At 42.0% G+C, this 21,733-nt stretch overlaps 1 protein-coding gene across 3 annotated transcripts in view; it reads right to left on the minus strand.

The window, feature by feature from the left end:
• The window catches only part of LOC110537549 (AP-2 complex subunit beta), an 84,139-nt gene that overhangs the window by 27,868 nt on the left and 34,538 nt on the right, over window positions 1-21,733 (minus strand). For 2 of the 3 annotated variants that reach the window (XM_036937506.1, XM_021623672.2), the window contains 10 exons: window positions 20,354-20,474; window positions 19,130-19,225; window positions 18,811-18,926; window positions 18,469-18,634; window positions 17,621-17,719; window positions 17,196-17,455; window positions 16,336-16,531; window positions 3,229-3,270; window positions 2,527-2,673; window positions 1,619-1,764 (listed from right to left, as the gene is read on the minus strand). In XM_036937506.1, the coding sequence (XP_036793401.1) occupies window positions 1,619-1,764; window positions 2,527-2,673; window positions 3,229-3,270; window positions 16,336-16,531; window positions 17,196-17,455; window positions 17,621-17,719; window positions 18,469-18,634; window positions 18,811-18,926; window positions 19,130-19,225; window positions 20,354-20,474 (1,389 nt within the window). The remainder of the gene's footprint in view (window positions 1-1,618; window positions 1,765-2,526; window positions 2,674-3,228; window positions 3,271-16,335; window positions 16,532-17,195; window positions 17,456-17,620; window positions 17,720-18,468; window positions 18,635-18,810; window positions 18,927-19,129; window positions 19,226-20,353; window positions 20,475-21,733) is intronic. The other variant, XM_021623673.2, reaches the window with a different exon arrangement.

Here is a 21,733-nt window from a genome sequence, read left to right on the forward strand (position 1 = left end):
ACATGCTTTTTCAGTTCTGCCCACACATTTTCCATAGGATTGAGGTCAGGGCTTTGTGATGGCCACTCCAATACCTTGACTTTGTTGCCCTTAAGCCATTTTGCCACAACTTTGGAAGTATGCTTGGGGTCATTGTCCACTTGGAAGACCCCTTTACGACCAAGCTGTAACTGATGTCTTGAGATGTTGCTTCAATATATCCACATAATTTTCCTTCCTCAAAGAGCAATCTATTTTGTGAAGTGCACCAGTCCCTTCTGCAGCAAAGCACCCCCACAACATGATGCTGCCACTCCCGTGCTTCATGGTTGGGATGATGTTCTTCGGCTTGCAAGCCTCCCCCCTTTTCCTCCAAACATAACGATGGTCATTATGGCCAAACAGTTCTATTTTTGTTTCATCAGAGCAGAGGACATCTCTCCAAAAAGTATGATCTTTGTCCACATGTTCAGTTGCAAACCGTAGTCTGGCTTTTTTATGGTGGTTTTGGAGCAGTGGCTTCTTCCTTGCCGAGCGGCCTTTCAGGTTATGTTGATATAGGACTTGTTTTACTGTGGATATAGATACTTTTGTACCTGTTTCCTCCAGCATCTTCACAAGGTCCTTTGCTGCTGTTCTGGGATTAATTTGCACTTTTCTCACCAAAGTACGTTCATCTCTAGGAGACAGAACACGTCTCATTCCTGAGCGGTAAACGTCTGCGTGGTCCCATGGTGTTTATACTTGTGTAGTATTGTTTGTACAGATGAACGTGGTACCTTCAGGTGTTTGAAAATTGCTCCCAAGGATGAACAAGACTTGTGGAGGTCTACAACAAAATTGTCTGATATCTTTTGATTTTCCCATGATGTCAAGCAAAGATTGAAGGTAGGCACAGGTACACCTCCAATTGACTCAAATGATGTCAATTAACCTATCAGAAGCTTCTAAAGCCATGACATCATTTCTGGAAAGTTCCAAGCTGTTTAAAGGCACAGTCAACTTAGTGTATGTAAACTTCTGACCCACTGGAATTGTGATACAGTGAATTATAAGTGAGATATTCTGTCTGTGAACAATTGTTGGAAAAATGACTTGTGTCATGCACAAAGTAGATGTCCTAACCGACTTGCCAAAACTATAGTTTGTTAACAAGACATTTGTGGAGTGGTTGAAAAACAAGCTTTAATGACTCCAACCTAAGTGTATGTAAACTTCAGGCTTCAACTGTACATACCTTTCCAAGTATGCCCTGGGACTAAGACTCACATTTACACTCATTGTACTATTTTTGTGAAGTACATGACAATAAATAGCCATATCCCTTTCACTAAGTGGATAGTTTCTGAGAACTAACCTATTATCTATTAACAATGTGTTTAGTGAATGGCCATGATTATAGTGAATGGAGAGTTGCGATGAGCAACTAAATACAAGGTTGGTGTGAACAAAAGGCAGAGAGAAGTTTTTTACAGTGAGGCCACAGAGGACCTTGAATGCTGGTACAGATGAGATATTGACTTGTGTCTTTATCCAAGACCCTGAGACACCGTGTCAACCTCTTAGATTGCACCGTGACTAAGGGCACAATAGCAAGAGATGGCATATAGGATTTGATACCAGTCGCACCCTCTCTCACCTGTTCTTGTTGAACTGGATAGCAAAGTCGGTCATGTGCTGCAGGGCCTTGTTGGTGAAGGTCATGTCCATGTACATTTGGCCCTGTCGGCGTGAGAATGTGCCTGAGATCTCTAGCCCTTTAGCTTTCACTGCAGGCAGCCATATCTGGGGGAAGAGAGACAGTAAATAAAGAAATATGAACATGCAAACTGCTTCACCAATACTTGGGAGCAGAGAGAGCACACAAGGTCATTTGAAAATGGCAACCTGAGTCATACAGGATTTGCACAACAAGTGCTGAACTACGTGTCTGTGCTGTGTAGCCCACTCATTGTATTGAGTCAGACACAAAGGGAGATGGAGAATGGAACCTGTAAATTAAGATGGATACCTTGGACAGGATGCTATGTCCTGCTGCTACAGCGCACATAACACAGCGAGGACTCTGTGAGCCTCTTCTGCATGACTCAACTGTATGATATATCTAAATTAACCATTTTGAACTGGAATCTAGGGTGGAGCCTGTTGATGCCAACATGGACTTAACACACCCCTCCTTCCACCCCTGCCAAACAATGTCATAACTATATTTATACACTGTCCTACATGAAGAGCGACTGAGGCAGGGCTCAAGGTTCTGATTCAGAGGGGTTTGGGTTAAATACGGAAGACACATTTCAGTTGAAGGCATTCAGTTGTACAACTGACTAGGTATCCCCCTTTCCCCTTTCTGTATGCATTTCTCGGCTTGCTAGGTCCTAATGAGTTAGCATTAGCATTATGATGAGCTTTATTCTCTGCCCTTGCTGGTGTGCTAACTCAGCAATGAAAATCTACTTTATCCCAACATAGTGCTAACATTAACATTAAGCTCTGGATAGCATTAGCATTGAACATCAACATAAGCATCGAGCTGTGGGTACTCACAGACTTTGGGGTGACATAGCCTCCTGTGGTGATGGCCATGCCTGTGGAGAGCTCAAACAGGTCGTTGAGGCCACTGCTGAGCACTGCAGGAGTGGGCGATGGGGCGAATGTGTTGGGAACTGACGAGGGGATAAAGTTCTGTCCCACCTGAGTCACACACACACATGCACACACAAAAAAAAACATACAGGACATCAGCACAACTATGAATCCAGAATGTACCTCCTCGACGGTTCTCTAGCAACCTTCGATGAAGAGACAGGTTCCAAACTCATTTTTGTTGTCAAGTGCTCAGAGTGGGTTTCAAATAACAATGGTGGCATCTTCTAATGATTTATTTTTAAAGACAATGTCATGATCGACAAATGTGATTTTGTACATTCACTAAAGCTGAAATCCTGACACGAGAAATACATTCTCCAATGCTCTGATTTGCAGAGGTCGAAACTAGTTTGTATATCTTCAGTCAGAATTTCGGCTTATGATTTCGCAATTTGAGCAATCGTCCACTGGAATACGTGATCTTTTTTCCCCATCAGTGGCAAGCAAGGTCAAAAGGTGAGGCGTGAGTGTGCGGGAAAAAAAATAGCTTGTCCAGCTTTGAACTGTGTGGCAGTTAAGTTTTGACCCCAGCTAGAACCTCTAAGAGCATGCAGCATGCAGATGGGGCAGGCAGATGGAGAAACGGAAGGGCTCACTTACTGCTGGACTTCCCCCAACACCTCCTCCCAGGTCTCCCCCCAACTACAGGTGAGAGAAGAGGACCCATATCCAGCACCCGCATCCAAACAACAGATAGACAGAGAAAGAGAGTTAGAGAGATAGAGGTACTTAGCAATAGCAACCCATCCCCAACCCCCCCAAAAGCAATACAACCCATATACTGCCTAGAAAATGGCAATGGTTATTATGTATAAAGTCAATTTGACATAGTGAAATGGTTACCAGGAAGAAGCGTCAGTCAGTCAGGAGACCAGAAAACCTTGCCAAAACATGAACATTAAGATGGAAGAATAGCTCATTGCGAAATTCATTCGATACACCTATTTGAGAATTCACAAAAAATTATACTATAATAGCTTTATATGTTTTGGGCTCCTTTCATCTCTCCAGTTGAATTTTTACAGGGGTGTAAGGGGAAGATAAAGTAATTAAAGAAATCAAGTCTAGGTCTACACAAAATATTCAAAGACGCATCCTCATCAGAATCTCTAAAAGCATTTTGTCTTTGAGATGCAAAATATCCATCTCAGAGGCTGGATGAAAAAATGTAATTATGTATGTAACGAAAACCATTGTGATATTCAGGACAAAACTTCCTTTGAGACCTGGCACTCTTAGTTAAATGCATTGTGACTGTGAGAAGTGTGACGTCACCTTGACAGACATTTAATGAGACTGGAATAACATAAAACTATTTTAAAGCCTAAGACCCAGCAAGGCACAAATCACATGCTCGTATTTGGCTGTTAAAAGGCAGATAGAAAAGCATTGGCACAAGCAACGTTAGAAGCAATGTTCCAGACATCTTGAGGATATTTGATCGTGGGGAATTGAAATGTATGAAATTATTTTACTTTCAAACATACAGTGCCTTCAGAAGGAATTCATACCCGTATTCCACATTGTGTTCTCTCAACCATCTACACACAATACCCCACAAAAACAAAGTGAAAACATGTTAAGACCTTTTTGCTAATCTATTGAAAATTTAAAACAGAAATATCTCATTTACGTAAGTATTCACACCCCTGAGTCAATACATGTTAGAATCACCTTTGGCAGCGATTACAGCTGTGAGTCTTTCTGGATAAGTCTCTAAGAGCTTTGCACACTTGGATTGTACAATATTTGCCCATTATTCTTTTTTAAATTCTTCAAGTTCTGTCAAGTTGTTTGTTGATCATTACGAGACCGTCATTTTCAAATCTTGCCACAGATTTTCAGGACGATTTAAGTCAAAACTGTAACTAGGCCTCTCAGAAACTTTCAATGTCGTCTTGGTAAGCAACTCCAGTGTATATTTGGCCTTGTGATTTAGGTTAAGGTCCTGCTGATAGGTGAATGTATTGCACAGGGTAGAGAGATAAGGTACTGTTAATGTTACATTATTATACACTATTATTGCACACAGAGTCCATGCAACTTATTATGTGACTTGGTAAACACATTTTTACTCCTGAACTTATTTAGCCTTGTCATAACAAAGGGGTTGAATACTTACTGACTCAAGACATGTCAGTCTTTCATTTGAAATTAATTTGTAATTTAAAAAATTCAAACATAATACCACTTTGACATTATGGGCTATTGTGTGTAGGACGGTGACAAAAAAAAATATAAATTTAATACATTTTTATTCACAATCTAAAACAACAAAATGTGGAAAAAGTCAAGAGGTTTGAATACTTTCTGAAGGCACTGTATATCCATCATTGTAATGAAGTGTAATCAATTAGCTGTCTTTTAATGTTAGAACCCAACATTTATTTTTCCTTTATTTAAAACTAGGCAAGTCATTTAAGAACAAATTCTTATTTACAATGACGGCCTACCCCGGCCAAACCCGGACGACCCTGGGCCAATTGTGCGCTGCCCTATGGGACCCCCAATCACGGCCGGATGTGATTCAGTCTGGATTCGAACAAGGGACTGTAGTGACGCCTCTTGCAGAAGCAGTGCCTTAGACCACTGTGCCACTCGTGTACCACAGGTTGATAATGCTTAGGTTTGACAAACTTTGATAGAACTGTTTGATAGTGTTTACCACAGGATATTCCTAGTTTTGCGAGCTTGCACAAAAGTGCATTTTGTTCAGCCCTCACATAACGAAGTGGTTTATTTTGAAGGTGAACCACTCAGAACAAAATGGCTGAATGCTGTGGCAGTGTTATGTTAAGAGACCGCTGGGAGTCTTTGCCAACTACGCCAAATTAACCCTTACTTCCACACATGCGAAGGGGAACTGGCAGACTAGTCAATATTGTCTCACTTCACCCTCACACTGAATTTTTTCTTCTTCTAGCATATGAATATTCTTGATATTTACACAGGGTTGAAGTACCAGCTTTTGACCAGCGGCAAGAGATGCAAGTCACAAAGTTGGAGAAGTCTTAATGTGGGAGGGAAGTGTCTGGAAATACTGCCAAAGTTTTATACTGACGATACAAGGGCCTTTTAGGAATGTAAAATATAAACAGGACAGCTCATTTACATACTGCTGGAGAGGGAAGTTTCAGGCTCGTCAATAATAAAACCTTAATGGGGCAGTTAACGGTCACATTATATTTTTATTGGGAGACGGACGTAGAGTCCTTTGCAATTTCAGCGGGTGTTCAAAAATCCATCAATATAGATGAGTGAATGACTATGACCAATGAGAAATGAAGTCGATGAAAAGCCTGACCCAATATGTCATTCAGTTTTAGAGGGGTCTGCTATTGGCAGGTTTAAGAGAAGAACCCAGTATATATGCATTGAAAAATGGCTAGCACACAGAGCTTTGACAGCTTGTCAGGTTAATTTGGCTCGGCCTCCTCATCTAGAAGGTCAGCTTTAATATTCAGTTTTGGGGCGCTGACTCAGCCCTTTCTATTGCATTAATCATTCCCAGATTTTGCCCTTCTGATGACAGCAGGTCATTGTCTATCTGGTCTGGCGATGCAGCCTCAAACCTCTAGCAGGGGTAGGGGTGTCCTCGTCTCATCGCGCACCAGCGACTCCTGTGGCGGGCTGGGCGCAGTGTACGCTAACCAAGGCGGCCAGGTGCACGGTGTTTCCTCCGGCGCATTGGTGCGGCTGGCTTCCGGGTTGGATGTGCGCTGTGTTAAGAAGCAGTGCGGCTTGGTTGGGTTGTGTATCGGAGGACGCATGACTTTCAACCTTCGTCTCTCCCGAGCCCGTACGGGAGTTGTAGCGATGAGACAAGCTAGTAGCTACTAAACAATTGGATACCACGAAATTGGGGAGAAAAAGGGGAAAAAAATACAAATAATAATAATAATAAATAAAAAATGTGAAGTTTATGATGATGACGTGCAAGCGAGCAAATGATCATTGATCATAGCTATTATTTCCTTTATCTGCCCTCAAATGTTTGGATATACTGGTAAAGTTAGCTAGCTAGCCAATGAGGTAACATGACCGAACAAATGTAAACAAACAGACTCGCAAGCAGTTGCTGTGGTGGAAAAAGTACCCAATTGTCATACTTAAAAGAAAATTACTCAAGTAAAAGTCACTCAGTAAAATACTACTTGAGTAAAAGTCTAAAAGTATTTGGTTTTAAATGTACTTAAGTATCAAAAGCAAAAGTATAAATCATTTCAAATTCCTTATATTAAGCAAACCAGATGGCACAATTTTCTAGATTGTTAAATTAACGGGTAGCCAGGGGCACACTTCAACACTCAGACGTCAATTACACACGAAGCATTTGTGTTTCGTGAGTCTGCCAGATCAGAGTCAGTAGGGAAGACCGGGGATGTTCTCTTGATAAGTGCGTGAATTAGACAGCGAAGCATTGAAAATGTAAGTAGTACTTTTGGGTGTCAGGGAAAATGTAAGGAGTAAAAAGTACATTATTTTGTTTAGGAATGTAGTGGAGTATAAGTAAAAGTTGTAAAAAAATATAAATAGTAAGGTACAGATACCCAAAAAAACTACTTAAGTAGTACTTTCAAGTACTTTTACTTAAGTACTTAACACCACTGAGCAGTTTTAAAACTGCCCACGACATGATTTATGAATGTAAAATGTGGTCCGGTGATCCCCTATAGGAAGATACAAATGTTGCGGCGGTAATATGGGTCAGATCTGTTGACTTGGTTGCGCTAGAAGCAAGCCGCTATTGACTCACCTTTTTCTCTAGGGCAATCAGAAGCCTTTTCATTAGAACAATTATCTGCTCCCAAAATAAAACTACTGGTCGCAAAATAAATACCAAATTGGTCATACTTTTAGAGCCCTTCAAGGGTCCAAGTAGAAATATCTAAAGCCATGATGACTCCAACGAGGGCAGCCTTCCATTCCCCAGAAGGGCCCAGCAGTGGGATCCTAAAATCCATTTACTTCAGAATATCGGAATCTTACTCACTCTCCCAGTTTCTGAAGGTGGATGACAACCGGGTAGTAAATACACAGAGGAAACGATTAGAATCTAAATGAAAGACTAAAAAGTAGCTTCCTCATCAATCTACACACAATACCCCATAATGACAAAGCGGAAATAGGTTTTTATGTTTGCAAATGAGTTAAAAATAAAAAACAGAAATACCTTATTTACACAAGTATTCAGACCCTTTGCTATGAGACTCAATTGAGCTCAGGTGCATCCTGTTTCCATTGATCATCGTTGAGATGTTTCTACAACTTGATTGGAGTCCACCTGTGGTAAATTCAATTGATTGGCACACAGCTGTCTATATAAAGTCTCACAGTTGACAGTGCATGTCAGAGCATAAACCAATCCATGAGGTCAAAGGAATTGTCCGTAGAGCTCCGAGACAGGATTGTGTCGAGGCACAGATCTGGGGAAGGATACCAAAAAATGTCTGAAGCATTGAAGGTCCCCAAGAACACAGTGGCCTCCATCATTCTTAAATGGAAGAAGTTTGGAACCACCAAGACTTCCTAGTGCTGGTCGCCCAGCCAAACTGAGCAATCGGGGGAGAAGGGCCTTGGTCAGGGAGGTGACCAAGAACCCAATGGTCACCCTGACAGAGCTCCAGAGTTCCTCTGTGAAGATGTGAGAACGTTCCAAGACAACCATCTCTACAACACGCCACTAATCAGGCCTTTATGGTAGAGTGGCCAGACGGAAGCCACTCCTCAGTAAAAGGCACATGACAGCCCGATTGGATTTTGCCAAAAGGCACTTAAAGGAATTTCAGATCATGAGAAACAGGATTCTCTGGTGTGATGAAACCAAGATTGAACTATTTGGCCTGAATGCCAAGCGTCACGTCTGGAGGAAACATGGCACCATCCCTACGGTGAAGCACTGTGGTGGCAGCATCATGCTGTGGGGATGTTTATCAACAGCAGGGACTGGGAGACTAGTCAGGATTGAGAATGAAAACCTGCTCCAGAGCGATCAGACTGGGGCGAAGGTTCACCTTCCAACAGGACAACAACCCTAAGCACACAGCCAAGACAACTCAGGAGCGGCTTCGGGACAAGTATCTGAATGTCCTTGAGTGGCCCAGCCAGGGCCCGGACTTGAACCTGATAGAAAATCTCTGGAAAGACCTGAAAATAGCTGTGCAGACACGCTCCCCATCCAACCTGACAGAGCTTAAAATTATCTGCAGAGAATGGGAGAACCTTCCCAAATACAGGTGTGCCAAGCTTGTAGCGTCATACCCAAGAAGACTGGCAGTGATTACAAAGGTACTTCAACAAAGTACTAAGTAAAGGGTCTGCATACTTATGGAAATGTGATGTTTCCATTTTTCATTTTAAGACATTTGCAAAAATGTCTAAAAATCAGTTTTTGCTTTGCTATTACTCGGTATTGTATTGAGGGGGAAAAAATTATTTAATCCATTTTACAATAGGGCTGTAATGTAACAAAATGTGGAAAAAGTCAAGGGGTCTGAATACTTTCCAAATGCACTGTATCATTAAAAAGTTGTTATTACTGTCAGTCAAGAGGAGAAAGTCTCCCTTAAACATAAGATAAATACAGAGGGGCAAAAAAGTATTTAGTCAGCCACCAATTGTGCAAGTTCTCCCACTTAAAAAGATGAGAGAGGCCTGTAATTGTGGGGCCATGTATCGTCATCTTTTTAAGTGGGAGAACTTGAACAATTGGTGGCTGACTAAATACTGTTTTGCCCCACTGTAAATAAAGCTTCCCAAAAAGCTGCTGCTCATTTCACGTGCTAAGCACGGGCTATAATGGTTATCCAGATGAGCAGCCACAAAACAACACGACCTATGAGCAAATGAGCCTTCATTATCACATTGTTACAATAGAGATTCAAATGTGCTGTGTATAGCTAGCTAACTAGGATGTTTTAGATGCAAAACTGAAATGTTAATTAGTATGCACCGCCTTGTCAAACAAAACAACTCATCTGCATGAAGACCAAAACAATCTTGACAGTGCAATAATATTAGCAGCATACAACCTGATAAGACGCTATCACTATCCACCGTCCACCATTAGGACCAAACTTCGGGGTCCTGTGTGTGTGCCAGAGCCACCATGGCGTGCCAAGCCTCCGCCTCGTGTCTCTTCTGTATTGAGATGTCAGAGTGAAGCCACATCGTGACATCCCTGGCCTGCATGCCTCTCTGTACTAGTGTCTGGCAGATCAGTCAGGGACAGCGAGGCAGGCTTCTCACTGACAGACAGAGTGTCTCTCTGTTGCTGCTGCCCAGCATACATCACCCTTGATGTGTCAGCCAGAATGGGTGTACACTATTTGAACTGTTGATGCATACAGGGAAAAAAAGTATTTGATCCCATGCTGATTTTGTACGTTTGACCACTGACAAAGAAATGATCAGTCTATAATTGTAATGGTAGGTTTATTTGAACAGTGAGATTGAATAACAACAAAAAAATCTGGAAAAACATGTCAAAAACATTATAAATTGATTTGCATTTTAAATGAGGGAAATAAGTATTTGACCCCTCTGCAAAACATGACTTAGTACTTGGAGGCAAAACCCTTGTTGGCAATCACAGAGGTCAGACGTTTCTTGTAGTTGGCCACCAGGTTTGCACACATCTCAGGAGGGATTTGGTCCCACTCCTCTTTGCAGATCTTCTCCAAGTCATTAAGGTTTCGAGGCTGACGTTTGGCAACTCGAACATTCAGCTCCCTCTAAAGATTTTCTATGGGATTAAGGTCTGGAGACTGGCTAGGCCACTCCAGGACCTTAATGTGCTTCTTCTTGAGCCACTTCTTTGTTGCCTTGGCTGTGTGTTTTGGGTCATTCTCATGCTGGAATACCCATCCACGACCCATTTTCAAAGCCCTGGCTGAGGGAAGGAGGTTCTCACCCAAGATTTGACGGTACATGGCCCCGTCCATCGTCCCTTTGATGCGGTGAAGTTGTCCTGTCCCCTTAGCAGAAAAACACCCCAAAAGCATAATGTTTCCACCTTGTTTGACGGTGGGGATGGGGTTCTTGGGGTTATAGGCAGCATTCCTCCTCCTCCAAACACGGCGAGTTGAGTTGATGCCAAAGAGCTCCATTTTGGTCTCATCTGACCACAACACTTTCACCCAGTTGTCCTCTGAATCATTCAGATGTTCATTGGCAAACTTCAGACGGGCATGTATATGTGCTTTCTTGAGCAGGGGGACCTTGCGGGCGCTGCAGGATTTCAGTACTTCACGGCGTAGTGTGTTCCCAATTGTTTTCTTGGTGACTATGGTCCCAGCTGCCTTGAGATCATTGACAAGATCCTATCGTGTAGTTCTGGGCTGATTCCTCACCGTTCTCATGATCATTGCAACTCCACGAGGTGAGATCTTGCATGGAGCCCCAGGCAGAGGGAGATTGACAGTTATTTTGTGTTTCTTCCATTTGCGAATAATCGCACCAACTGTTGTCACCTTCTCACCAAGCTGCTTGGCGATGGTCTTGTAGCCCATTCCAGCCTTGTGTAGGTCTACAATCTTGTCCCTGACATCCTTGGAGAACTCTTTGGTCTTGGCCATGGTGGAGAGTTTGGAATCTGATTGACTGATTGCTTCTGTGGACAGGTGTCTTATATACAGGTAACAAGCTGAGATTAGGAGCACTCCCTTTAAGTGTACTCCTAATTTCAGCTTGTTACCTTTATAAAAGACACCTGGGAGCCAGAAATCTTTCTGATTGAGAGGAGGTCAAATATTTATTTCCCTCATTAAAATGCAAATCAATTTATAACATTTTTGACATGTGTTCTTCTGGATTTTTTTGTGGTTATTCTGTCTCTCACTGTTCAAATAAACCTACCATTAAAATGATAGACTGATCATTTCTTTGTCAGTGGGCAAACGTACAAAATCAACAAGGGATCAAATAATTGTTTCCCTCACTGTATGTTTAATGTGGATATGATGATAACATAACTATCCTGATAATGTAATAAACTCAACTTCCAAATTTAGCAGATACTTTGTCAAAAAGCTAATCAGAGTTCCCTTGCACCATACATGAAGATACTAAATCAGTCATACAGTGCTGTGAAAACATATTTACCCTCTTTCTAATTTCTTCTACTTTTGCATATTTTTTATACTGAATGTTATCAGATCTTCAACTAAAACCTAATATTAGATAAAGGGAACCTGAGTAAACATACAGTTCAAGTCGGAAGTTTACATACACTTAGGTTGGAGTCATTACACTCATTTTTCAACCACTCCACAAATTTCTTGTGAACAAACTATAGTTTTGGCAAGTCGGTTAGGACATCTACTTTGTGGCATGACAAGTCATTTTTCCAACAATTGTTTACAGACAGATTATTTCACTTATAATTCACAGTATCACAATTCCAGTGGGTCAGAAGATTACATACACTAAGCTGACTGTGCCTTTAAACAAAGGAAGTCAGCCAAGACCTAAGAAAATAATTTGTAGACCTCCACATGTCTGGTTCATCCTTTGGAGCAATTTCCAAACACCTGAAGGTACCACGTTCATCTGTACAATCTGTATAAATACCATGGGACCACAGAGCCGTCATACCGCTCATGAATGAGACGCGTTCTGTCTCCTAGAGATGAACATACTTTGGTGCGAAAAGTGCAAATTAATCCCAGAACAACAGCAAAGGACCTTGTGAAGACGCTGGAGGAAACAGGTACAAAAGTATCTATATCCACAGTAATACGAGACCTATATCGATATAACCTGAAAGGCCGCTCAACAAGGAATAAGACACTGCTCCAAATCCACCAAAAAAAGCCAGACTACGGTTTGCAACTGCACATGGGGACAAAAATCGTACTTTTTGGAGAAATGTCCTCTGGTCTGATGAAACAAAAATAGAACTGTTTGACCATAATGACCATCAATATGTTTGGAGGGAAAAGGGGGAGGCTTGCAAGCTGAAGAACATCATCCCAACCATGAAGCACGGGGGTGGCAGCATCATGTTGTGGGGGTGCTTTGCTGCAGGAGGGACTGCTTTGCTGCAGGAGGGACTGGTGAACTTCACAAAAGAGATTGCATCATGAGGAAGGAAAATTATGTGGATATATTGAAGCAACGTCAAGACATCAGGAAGTTACAGCTTGGTCGCAAATGGGTCTTCCAAATGGAACATGACCCAAACAAAATGGCTTAAGGACAATAAAGTTAAGATATTGAAGTGGCCATTACAAAGCCCTGACCTCAATCCTATGGAAAATGTGTGGGCAGAACTGAAAAAGCTTGTGTGAGAAAGGAGGCCTAAAAACCTAACTCAGTTACACCAGCTCTGTCAGGAGGAATGGGCCAAAATTCACCCAACTAATTGTGGGAAGGTTGTGGAAGGCTACCTGAAACATTTGACCCAAGTTAAACAATTTAAAGGCTATGCTAACAAATATTAATTGAGTGTATGTAAACTTCTGACCCACTGGGAATGTGATGAAAGAAATAAAAGCTGAAATAAATCATTCTCTCCACTATTATTCTGTGGTGATCCTAACTGAGAGGGAATTTGTGAAAAACTGAGTTTAAATGTATTTGGCTAAGGTATATGTAAACTTCCGACTTCAACTGTAACACAACAACTACACACTTATTTCATAAACAAAGTTATGCAACACCCAATGCCCCTGTGTGAAAAGGTCCACCCCCTTACACTTCTGTAGAATTCTACAGGAGAATGTCAGGCCATCCGTCTGTGAGCTGAAGCGCAGCTGGGTCATGCAGCAAGACAATGATCCAAAACACACAATCAAGTTTATTTAAGAGGTCGACCGATTAATCGGATTGGCCCGATTAATTAGGGCCGATTTTAAGTTTTCATAACAATTGGAAATCGGTATTATTGGACACCGATTTGGCCGATTATTACATATTTTTTTTTACACCTTTATTTAACTAGGCAAGTCAGTTAAGAACACATTCTTATTTTCAATGACAGCCTTGTTCAGGGGCAGAACAACAGATTTTTACCTTGTCCAACGCTCTAACCACCTGCCTCTCATTGCACCCCACGAGGAGCATGCCTGTTACGCGAATGCAGTAAGAAGCCAAGGTAAGTTGCTAGCTAGCATTAAACTTATTTTATAAAAAACAATCAATCAATCATAATCACTAGTTATAACTACACATGGTTGATGATATTACTAGTTTATCTAGCATGTCCTTCGTTGCATATAAAGGAATGGTGTTGCTCCAACGTGTACCTAACTAACCCTAAACATCAATGCCTTTCTTAAAATCAATACACAAGTATATATTTTTAAACCTGCATATTTAGTTAATATTGCCTGCTAACATTAATTTATTTTAACTAGGGAAAATGTGTCACTTCTCTTGCAACAGAGTCAGGGTATATGCAGCAGTTTGGGCCGCCTGGCTCGTTGCGAACTGTGTGAAGACTATTTCTTCCTAACAAAGACAGCCAACTTCGCCAAACGGGGGATGATTAAACAAAAGCGCATTTGCGTAAAAAGCACAATTGTTGCACGACTGTACCTAACCATAAACATCAATGCCTTTCTTAAAATCAATATACAGAAGTATATATTTTTAAACCTGCATATTTAGCTAAAATAAATCCAGGTTAGCAGGCAATATTAACCAGGTGAAATTGTGTCACTTCTCTTGCGTTCATTGCACGCAGAGTCAGGGTATATGCAACAGTTTGGGCCGCCTGGCTCGTTGCAAACTAATTTGCTAGAATTTTACATAATTATAACATAACATTTAAGGTTGTGCAATGTAACAGAAATATTTAGACTTCGATAAAATACAGAACGGTTCCATATTTCACTGAAAGAATAAATATTTTGATTTCGAGATAATAGTTTCCGGATTCTACCATATTAATGACCTAAGGCTCATATTTCTGTGTGTTATGTTATAATTAAGTCTATGATTTGATAGAGCAGTCTGACTGAGCGATGGTAGGCACCAGCAGGCTCGTGAGCATTCATTCAAACAGCACTTTCGTGCATTTTGCCAGCAGCTCTTTGCAATGTTTCAAGCATTGCGCTGTTCATGACTTCAAGCCTATCAACTCCCGAGATTAGGCTGCTGTAACCGATGTGAAATGGCTAGCTAGTTAGCAGGGTGCGCGCTAATAGCCTTTCAAATGTCACTCGCTCTGAGACTTGGAGTAGTTGTTCCCCGTGCTGTGCAAGGGCCACGGCTTTTGTGTAGCGATGGGTAACGATGCCTCGAGAGCGGCTGTTGTCGATGTGTTCCTGGTTCGATCCCAGGTAGGAGCGAGGAGAGAGACGGAAGCTATACTGTTACACTGGCAATACTAAAGTGCCTATAAGAACATCCAATACTCAAAGGTATATGAAATACAAATCGTATAGAGAGAAATAGTCCTATAATTCCTATAATAACTACAACCTAAAACTTCTTACCTGGGAATATTGAAGACTCATGTTAAAAGGAACCACCAGCTTTCATATGTTCTCATGTTCTGAGCAAGGAACTTAAACGTTAGCTTTCTTACCTGGCACATATTGCACTTGAACATGTTTCATTATTTATTTGAGGCTAAATTGATTTTATTGATGTATTATATTAAGTTAAAATAAGTGTTCATTCAGTATTGTTGTAATTGTCATTATTACAAATAAAAATAAACATTTAAAACCGTCCCGATTAATCGGTATTGCCTTTTTTTGGTCCTTCAATAATTGGTATTGGCGTTGAAAAATCATAATCGATCGACCTCTCGTTTACATATACATTGGAAGTTTTGGAATGGCCTAGTCAAAGTCCAGACCTAATCCAAATTGAGATGTTGTGGCAGGATGTGAGAAGAGCAGTTCCTGCTTGAAAACCCACAAATGTCGCTGAGTTGAAGCAGTTCTGCATACAAAAGTGGGCCAAAATTCCTCCACGGTGATGTGAGAGACTGATCAACAACTACAGGATGTGTTGGTTGCAGTCATTGCAGCTAAAAGGTGGCACAACCAGTTATTGAGCGTAAGGGGGCAATTACTTTTCCACACAGGTGAATTATGTGTTGCATAATATTGTTAATTAAATAAAATAAGTATAAATGTTTTTGTTATTAGTAAACTCAGGTTCCCTTAATCTAATATTAGGTTTTGGTTGAAGATCTGATAACATTCAGTATCAAAAATATGCAAAATAGAGAAAATCAAAAATTGGAGAAACACTTTTTCATGGCACTGTACATCGATGAGTTTGATGTCGCCAAGGAAACTTCCAACAGCCTGACTAGAGTATTGACATCTGACAACACTGCCCAGCCACAGCAAAAAAACTATGCCTTTTCACTCCACAGTAAACCTTAGGCCTACAACTTCATAATATTTGACAGGAACACCATGTACCACTGTCACTGATGCATTCCAAAAGCTGCAGTTATCCTAGTAATACGCAGATGCAATTAAAATGCCCTCTAGAATTCCTCTGCGTCCCTACAACATCTCAGGTGAAAAGCCTGAGAAAAGCCTACCCTGCTTAGGAAACCATCAATGAGACCACATTCTCCACACAACATTATACTACGTTTTATTGTTCATGGCACAATGAAACAATCTGGAGAGTGCGGTCCTACTGATCCCTCATGGACTACATTGACAATCCCCACCATTCCAACCCAAATAAATAAACTCAGTTGTTTGCAATTGTGTGTGAGTGTCCGTCACTCACCAGGCTGTCGAGGCCTCCGCCCAGCAGGTCGACAGCACCCATCTGCATGGAGGACTGCTGGGGCACGTTGACGGGGGGACCCAGGTCCAGGTTGAGCAGGTCTCCCAGCAGGTCACCCTGGGAGGGGATAACTGACTGGGCCTGTTCAATGGGGGCCGCTGGCCCTGCGCTCACCGGGCTCTCGCCTGTATCAATGCTGAGAGGTGGAAAGAGAGGACACAGATGCTAATATGTCAGTGTTTCCCCTATATTCATTTAGCAACACTTCTAAATAGTTGCCACCACTCCCAGAAATATGATAAACCCCCCCACCCCCCCAAGGAACGACTCAAACCAGATATAAAGTATAGGAGAAAATATACTGGAGATATACATGCTTTAATAAGATTTTTTTTAGAACTAACAATCACCAAAATAAAAACTAGACCTTCAGGGAGAATCTAAAATGTAAAAAATATCATGGCATGGGGACCCCGTTGATTTTGTTATAATGTTTGAGTCACTCAGATAGCATAAGACGGCATTCTCTCAGCCCTACGTCAAAATGTGTAGAATTGCAGGAAACTAGCTTTACAACTAATCTTCTCTCTGCCCCATGGCAAAATGTGTAGAATTGTAGGAAATTGGCTTTAAAACAGCAACATTTTGTATCTGCATCCAAGAAGAGGGCCTCTAAATTTAGGTCGGAGACAGCGCTATTGCCACACCCACTATGGGAAAACAGATGTTGGTATTTGTGTGTAAGCAATGATAGCCTTTGTGTTGTGCTAGAGGGGGAGGGAAGCTTTATTTGGGGGGTTAGGTGAGTGTGTCTTCCTGGGACTTGGTAACTGAGTAACTTTCTCATAACTGTGTCTTACCTGCCGTGCTGGATGGGCAGGTGCTTGCGGTGGATGCCATGACTACCCTCCACAAAGGCATTTGGGGGCTTGTGGTAGACGGAGGCCAGGGAGCCAATGTGGCAGATGAGTTCATCCAGCAGGGTGGGCTCAATCAGGTCCGTCTCCTCCGAGATCAGGGGCTTCTCGGACAAGACCACCTCCTTGGCAGTCACTGGGTCGGTGGACAGCAGGCGCCAGTAGATGTAACCCCTGTCACGTAGGTCAGGGTTGTCGGAGTCCTAGGATGACACAAGGGGAAGGAATCACAGTGGTGAATAGACAGTGTTGAGTTGAAGTTTGAAACAGTTTGAAGCAAAAGAGGGAGATATATTGGTGTGTGTGTATGTGTGTGTCTCTCTCCCTCCCTCTCTGTGTGTTTGTGTGTGTGTGTGTGTATATGTCACCTGTGTGGCCAGACTAAGGACCTGCTGCACCAGCTCCTGAGTCTCAGAGGGTTTCTTGAGGAATAGTTTGACGATGGCCGTCAGAAGAGTGAGCTGGACCTGAAACACAACACACCCCCAAGACTGAATGGTCTGACCCCACAACCCAGATAAGAAAGGTAATTATTGTTAGGGCGGGGCCAAATCAACTCCTAGCCACAAGGCACGTGTAGATCTGAAAGGATGGCATTAATGAAAGCAATATAGCAGAAATTAAAGACAAGGGCAAGGTGGAGCTCTTACCATATTCAATCCAGTCTTTGCCCTAGATTAATTTCCAAGCAGGGCGTAATAGGCGGCAGGGTAGCCTAGTGGTTAGAGCGTTGGACTAGTAACCGGAAGGTTGTGAGTTCAAACCCCCGAGCTGACAAGGTACAAATCTGTCGTTCTGCCCCTGAACAGGCAGTTAACCCACTGTTCCCAGGCCGTCATTGAAAATAAGAATTTGTTCTTAACTGACTTGCCTGGTTAAATAAAGGTAAAATAAATAAAAATAAAGTCCCAAAGGCAACAACGAGGCCATCTGGCATTAAGATAGTCAAATGAAACCAACAAGGTGAAACATTTACCCAATCTTTTCAAATTTATATTAATGGTCTTGCGGGGTAGAATTAGATTATAAATTGCAGACCTCAACTGACCTGGCTGCTCTGCTCTGGGACAACTGACCTGGCTGCTCTGCTCTGGGACAACTGACCTGGGCGCTCTGCTCTGGGACAACTGACCTGGGGGCTCTGCTATGGGACAACTGACCTGGGCGCTCTGCTCTGGGACAACTGACCTGGGCGCTCTGCTCTGGGACAACTGACCTGGGTGCTCTCGTCGTGGAAGCCCTCCAGGAAACTCTCCAGCAACTCGTCAGCGTTGTCGATCCTCTCAGCGTACTCTCCCACGATCCAGATCATGGCGGCGCGAGCATCCGGCTCGTCCAGAGAGTCCAGGTTCTCACACAGCGTGGCGATGATGCTCTCATACCTGAAGAGATAGAGAGAGAACACAAAGGGTCAGGGTATATACTAGTGTCTGTCTGGGCCTCGGAATATACACAGGTATTATATATACACAGACAGGGGAGGTATAGGTCCTATTGAGGAAAATAAATCTCCATCTTTATTGATAATTATCGGGGATGGAGGGAAAAGGACACTTACTTGTTGGGGTATTTGCGGAAGATGTCCCTGATGACCACAATGGCCTCCTGCACCACATAGTTGACTTTGGTCTGGATGAGGTCCAGCAGGGTGCTCACACAGCGCTCAGCAGATTGCTAACAGAGAGAAAACAGGAACAAAGTCAACACTGACCCAACACAGATAAAAATGTTTTTTAAATGTAATCAGTGGCCAAAGTACCTCGTTTAAACTCCTTCAAACAACTTCATAGGATTGGATGGCACTTTTATGGAAGAGCTATAAAATCTGATCAAAGACCCTCTCTGTGTCCATCTATGATGGGGTCTCAGATTCCTACCTCTACTTTGATGGCACAGCGTCCGATGGCTCTCACTGCCTTACGCACAAAGTCAACATCCACCTCGGTGGCGTACTCCTTCAGCTCAGCCAACACCTGGGGGGAGAGCAGGGCATATGAGTGAAAAACATGACACACACACACACACACACACACATTTACACACAGAGGACAAGCAAGCGCATTGACATTGTAAGATAATGATTTGAGGAGACATGGTTAAGGTTGGTGAATTATGTATGCATCCAAGGCTAAACAACCCAAGCCAAGGCTTGTCTTTTAACAACAAAGGAAGCAAGTACATCCACTGTCCAAAACGTGTGTTCATTAAGGCATCATCTGACAGCATGCCTGTCAGAGTACCAGCTAAAACAGATTAGGAGTGACGCATTGGGAGGTGAACATGTCTGTCGAAATAAGTCTTCAATAAAAACTAAGTATACAAAACATTAATAACACCTGCTCTATCCATGGCATAGACTGACCAGATGAATCGATGTGAAAGCTATGATCCCTTATTGATGTCACTTGTTAAATCCACTTCAGTGTAAATGGAGGAGACAGGTTAAAGAAGGATTTTTAAGCCTCGAGACAAGTGAGACATGGACTGTATGTGTGTGCCATTCAGAGGGTGAATGGGCAAGACAAAAAAATGTAAGTGCCTTTAAAAAGGGTATGGTAGCAGGTGCACCGGTTTGTGTCAACAACTGCAGCTCTGCTGGGTTTTACACGCTTAATGGTTTCCTGGGTGTATCAAGAATTGTCCACCACCCAAAGGACATCCAGCCAACTTGACAACTGTGGGAAGCATTGTAGTCAACATGGTCCAGCATCCCTGTGGAGTGCTTTCGACACCTTGTAGAGTCCAGGCCCCAACAGGGGGGGAACTCAATATTAGGAAGGTGTACCTAATGTTTGGTATACTCAGTGTTTTGGTGCAGCTGAACAGATTAATGCAAATCTGGGCTAGCACCTGTTGTTTTTTAAGGGCCATGTTCTTATATTAACAAAAGTGTATATTTTTGTGGGCCAATAACATTATTCTAAGTCAAACAGATACCGTATGAAAAACAAACAAAACATATACAGTATGGAGCTATCATCCCCAAAGATGGTTTTCTGTATAGAGTGACTAAGTATAAAATGATGTACAGCAAATCATGAGAAATGAACACCCTAATACAGACTTCCATTCAGTGAGGTATGGGGTTCCATGAGCAGTACCTGGGCTATGTTGGCCTGGGAGGCCAGGCGAATCATGATATCCAGCTTCTCCAATTTGACGTAGATGGGGTCGTTGTACTTGACAAAGAACACCTTGATCTCCTGCTTCAGAATCTCTGGCCTAAATAGTAGAGATTACATTTATAATGGGAACAAATCAAATCAAATTTTATTTGTCACATACACATGGTTAGCAGATGTTAATGCGAGTGTAGCGAAATGCTTGTGCTTCTAGTTCCGACAATGCAGTAATAACCAACGAGTAATCTAGCTAACAATTCCAAAACTACTACCTTATACACACAAGTGTAAAGGGATAAAGAATATGTACATAAAGATATATGAATGAGTGATGGTACAGAGCGGCATAGGCAAGATACAGTAGATGGTATCGAGTACAGTATGTATATACATATGACATGAGTATGTAAACAAAGTGGCATAGTTTAAAGTGGCTAGTGATACATGTATTACATAAAGATGCAGTAGATGATATAGAGTACAGTATATACGTATACATATGAGATAAATAATGTAGGGTATGTAAACATTATATTAAGTAGCATTGTTTAAAGTGGCTAGTGATATATTTTACATCAATTCCCATCAATTCCCATTATTAAAGTGGCTGGAGTTGAGTCAGTGTGTTGGCAGCAGCCGCTCAATGTTAGTGGTGGCTGTTTAACAGAACAACTCTATGTGTCTATCTATGTGGTCCTGATCTGAACCCACAGAGCTGAGAGATGGGAAAGGTACATAAGGAGAGAAATGCTGTCATCTAGTGGCTAGGAAGTGAGGACACAAAACGAAAACATGGTGCCAAGACATAAAAATGGTCCAATGCAGCCGTTTTAATCTCAACATCAAATAATTTCTCTGTAAAAATGAACTTACTGTGACTGAATTAAATAAAATGGTAAAAAAAAAGGTATACAAAATGCTTCTTAGCATAGAGCAAGCAAGAATTTTGCTAGAACTGTCTGGGAGTGGTCTGAGTGGGAGGGGAAAACCAAAAACTAGCGGCTATTGGCAGAGAAGTTTGGAACTAACTTGGTTATTGGTCTATTAAGTCAAAGTTGCAGGTCCATTATGATGTTCTGAGAGAGCAACTTAGCATATATAACAAGTTAATTAGAAATGCCAGACGGGCTCATTTTTCTAAATTGATCACTAATAATCAGATTAATTCAAAAGTGCACTGATAAATCTTACCCCTGCAAACCTATGTGAACTTTCCAAACGTGATGAGTTTGCGGCATATTTCAGAGACAAGATAACAAACACTAGGCTGGGTATCAGTCAAGCAAGACCTGATGAGAAGTTTGATATGTGCCTTAGCCTACCACGCATAGGCACTATGGATTTATTTTCCATGGTTAA

Source organism: Oncorhynchus mykiss, chromosome 12, assembly GCF_013265735.2.
Source record: "Oncorhynchus mykiss isolate Arlee chromosome 12, USDA_OmykA_1.1, whole genome shotgun sequence".
Taxonomy (NCBI): Eukaryota; Metazoa; Chordata; class Actinopteri; order Salmoniformes; family Salmonidae; genus Oncorhynchus; species Oncorhynchus mykiss.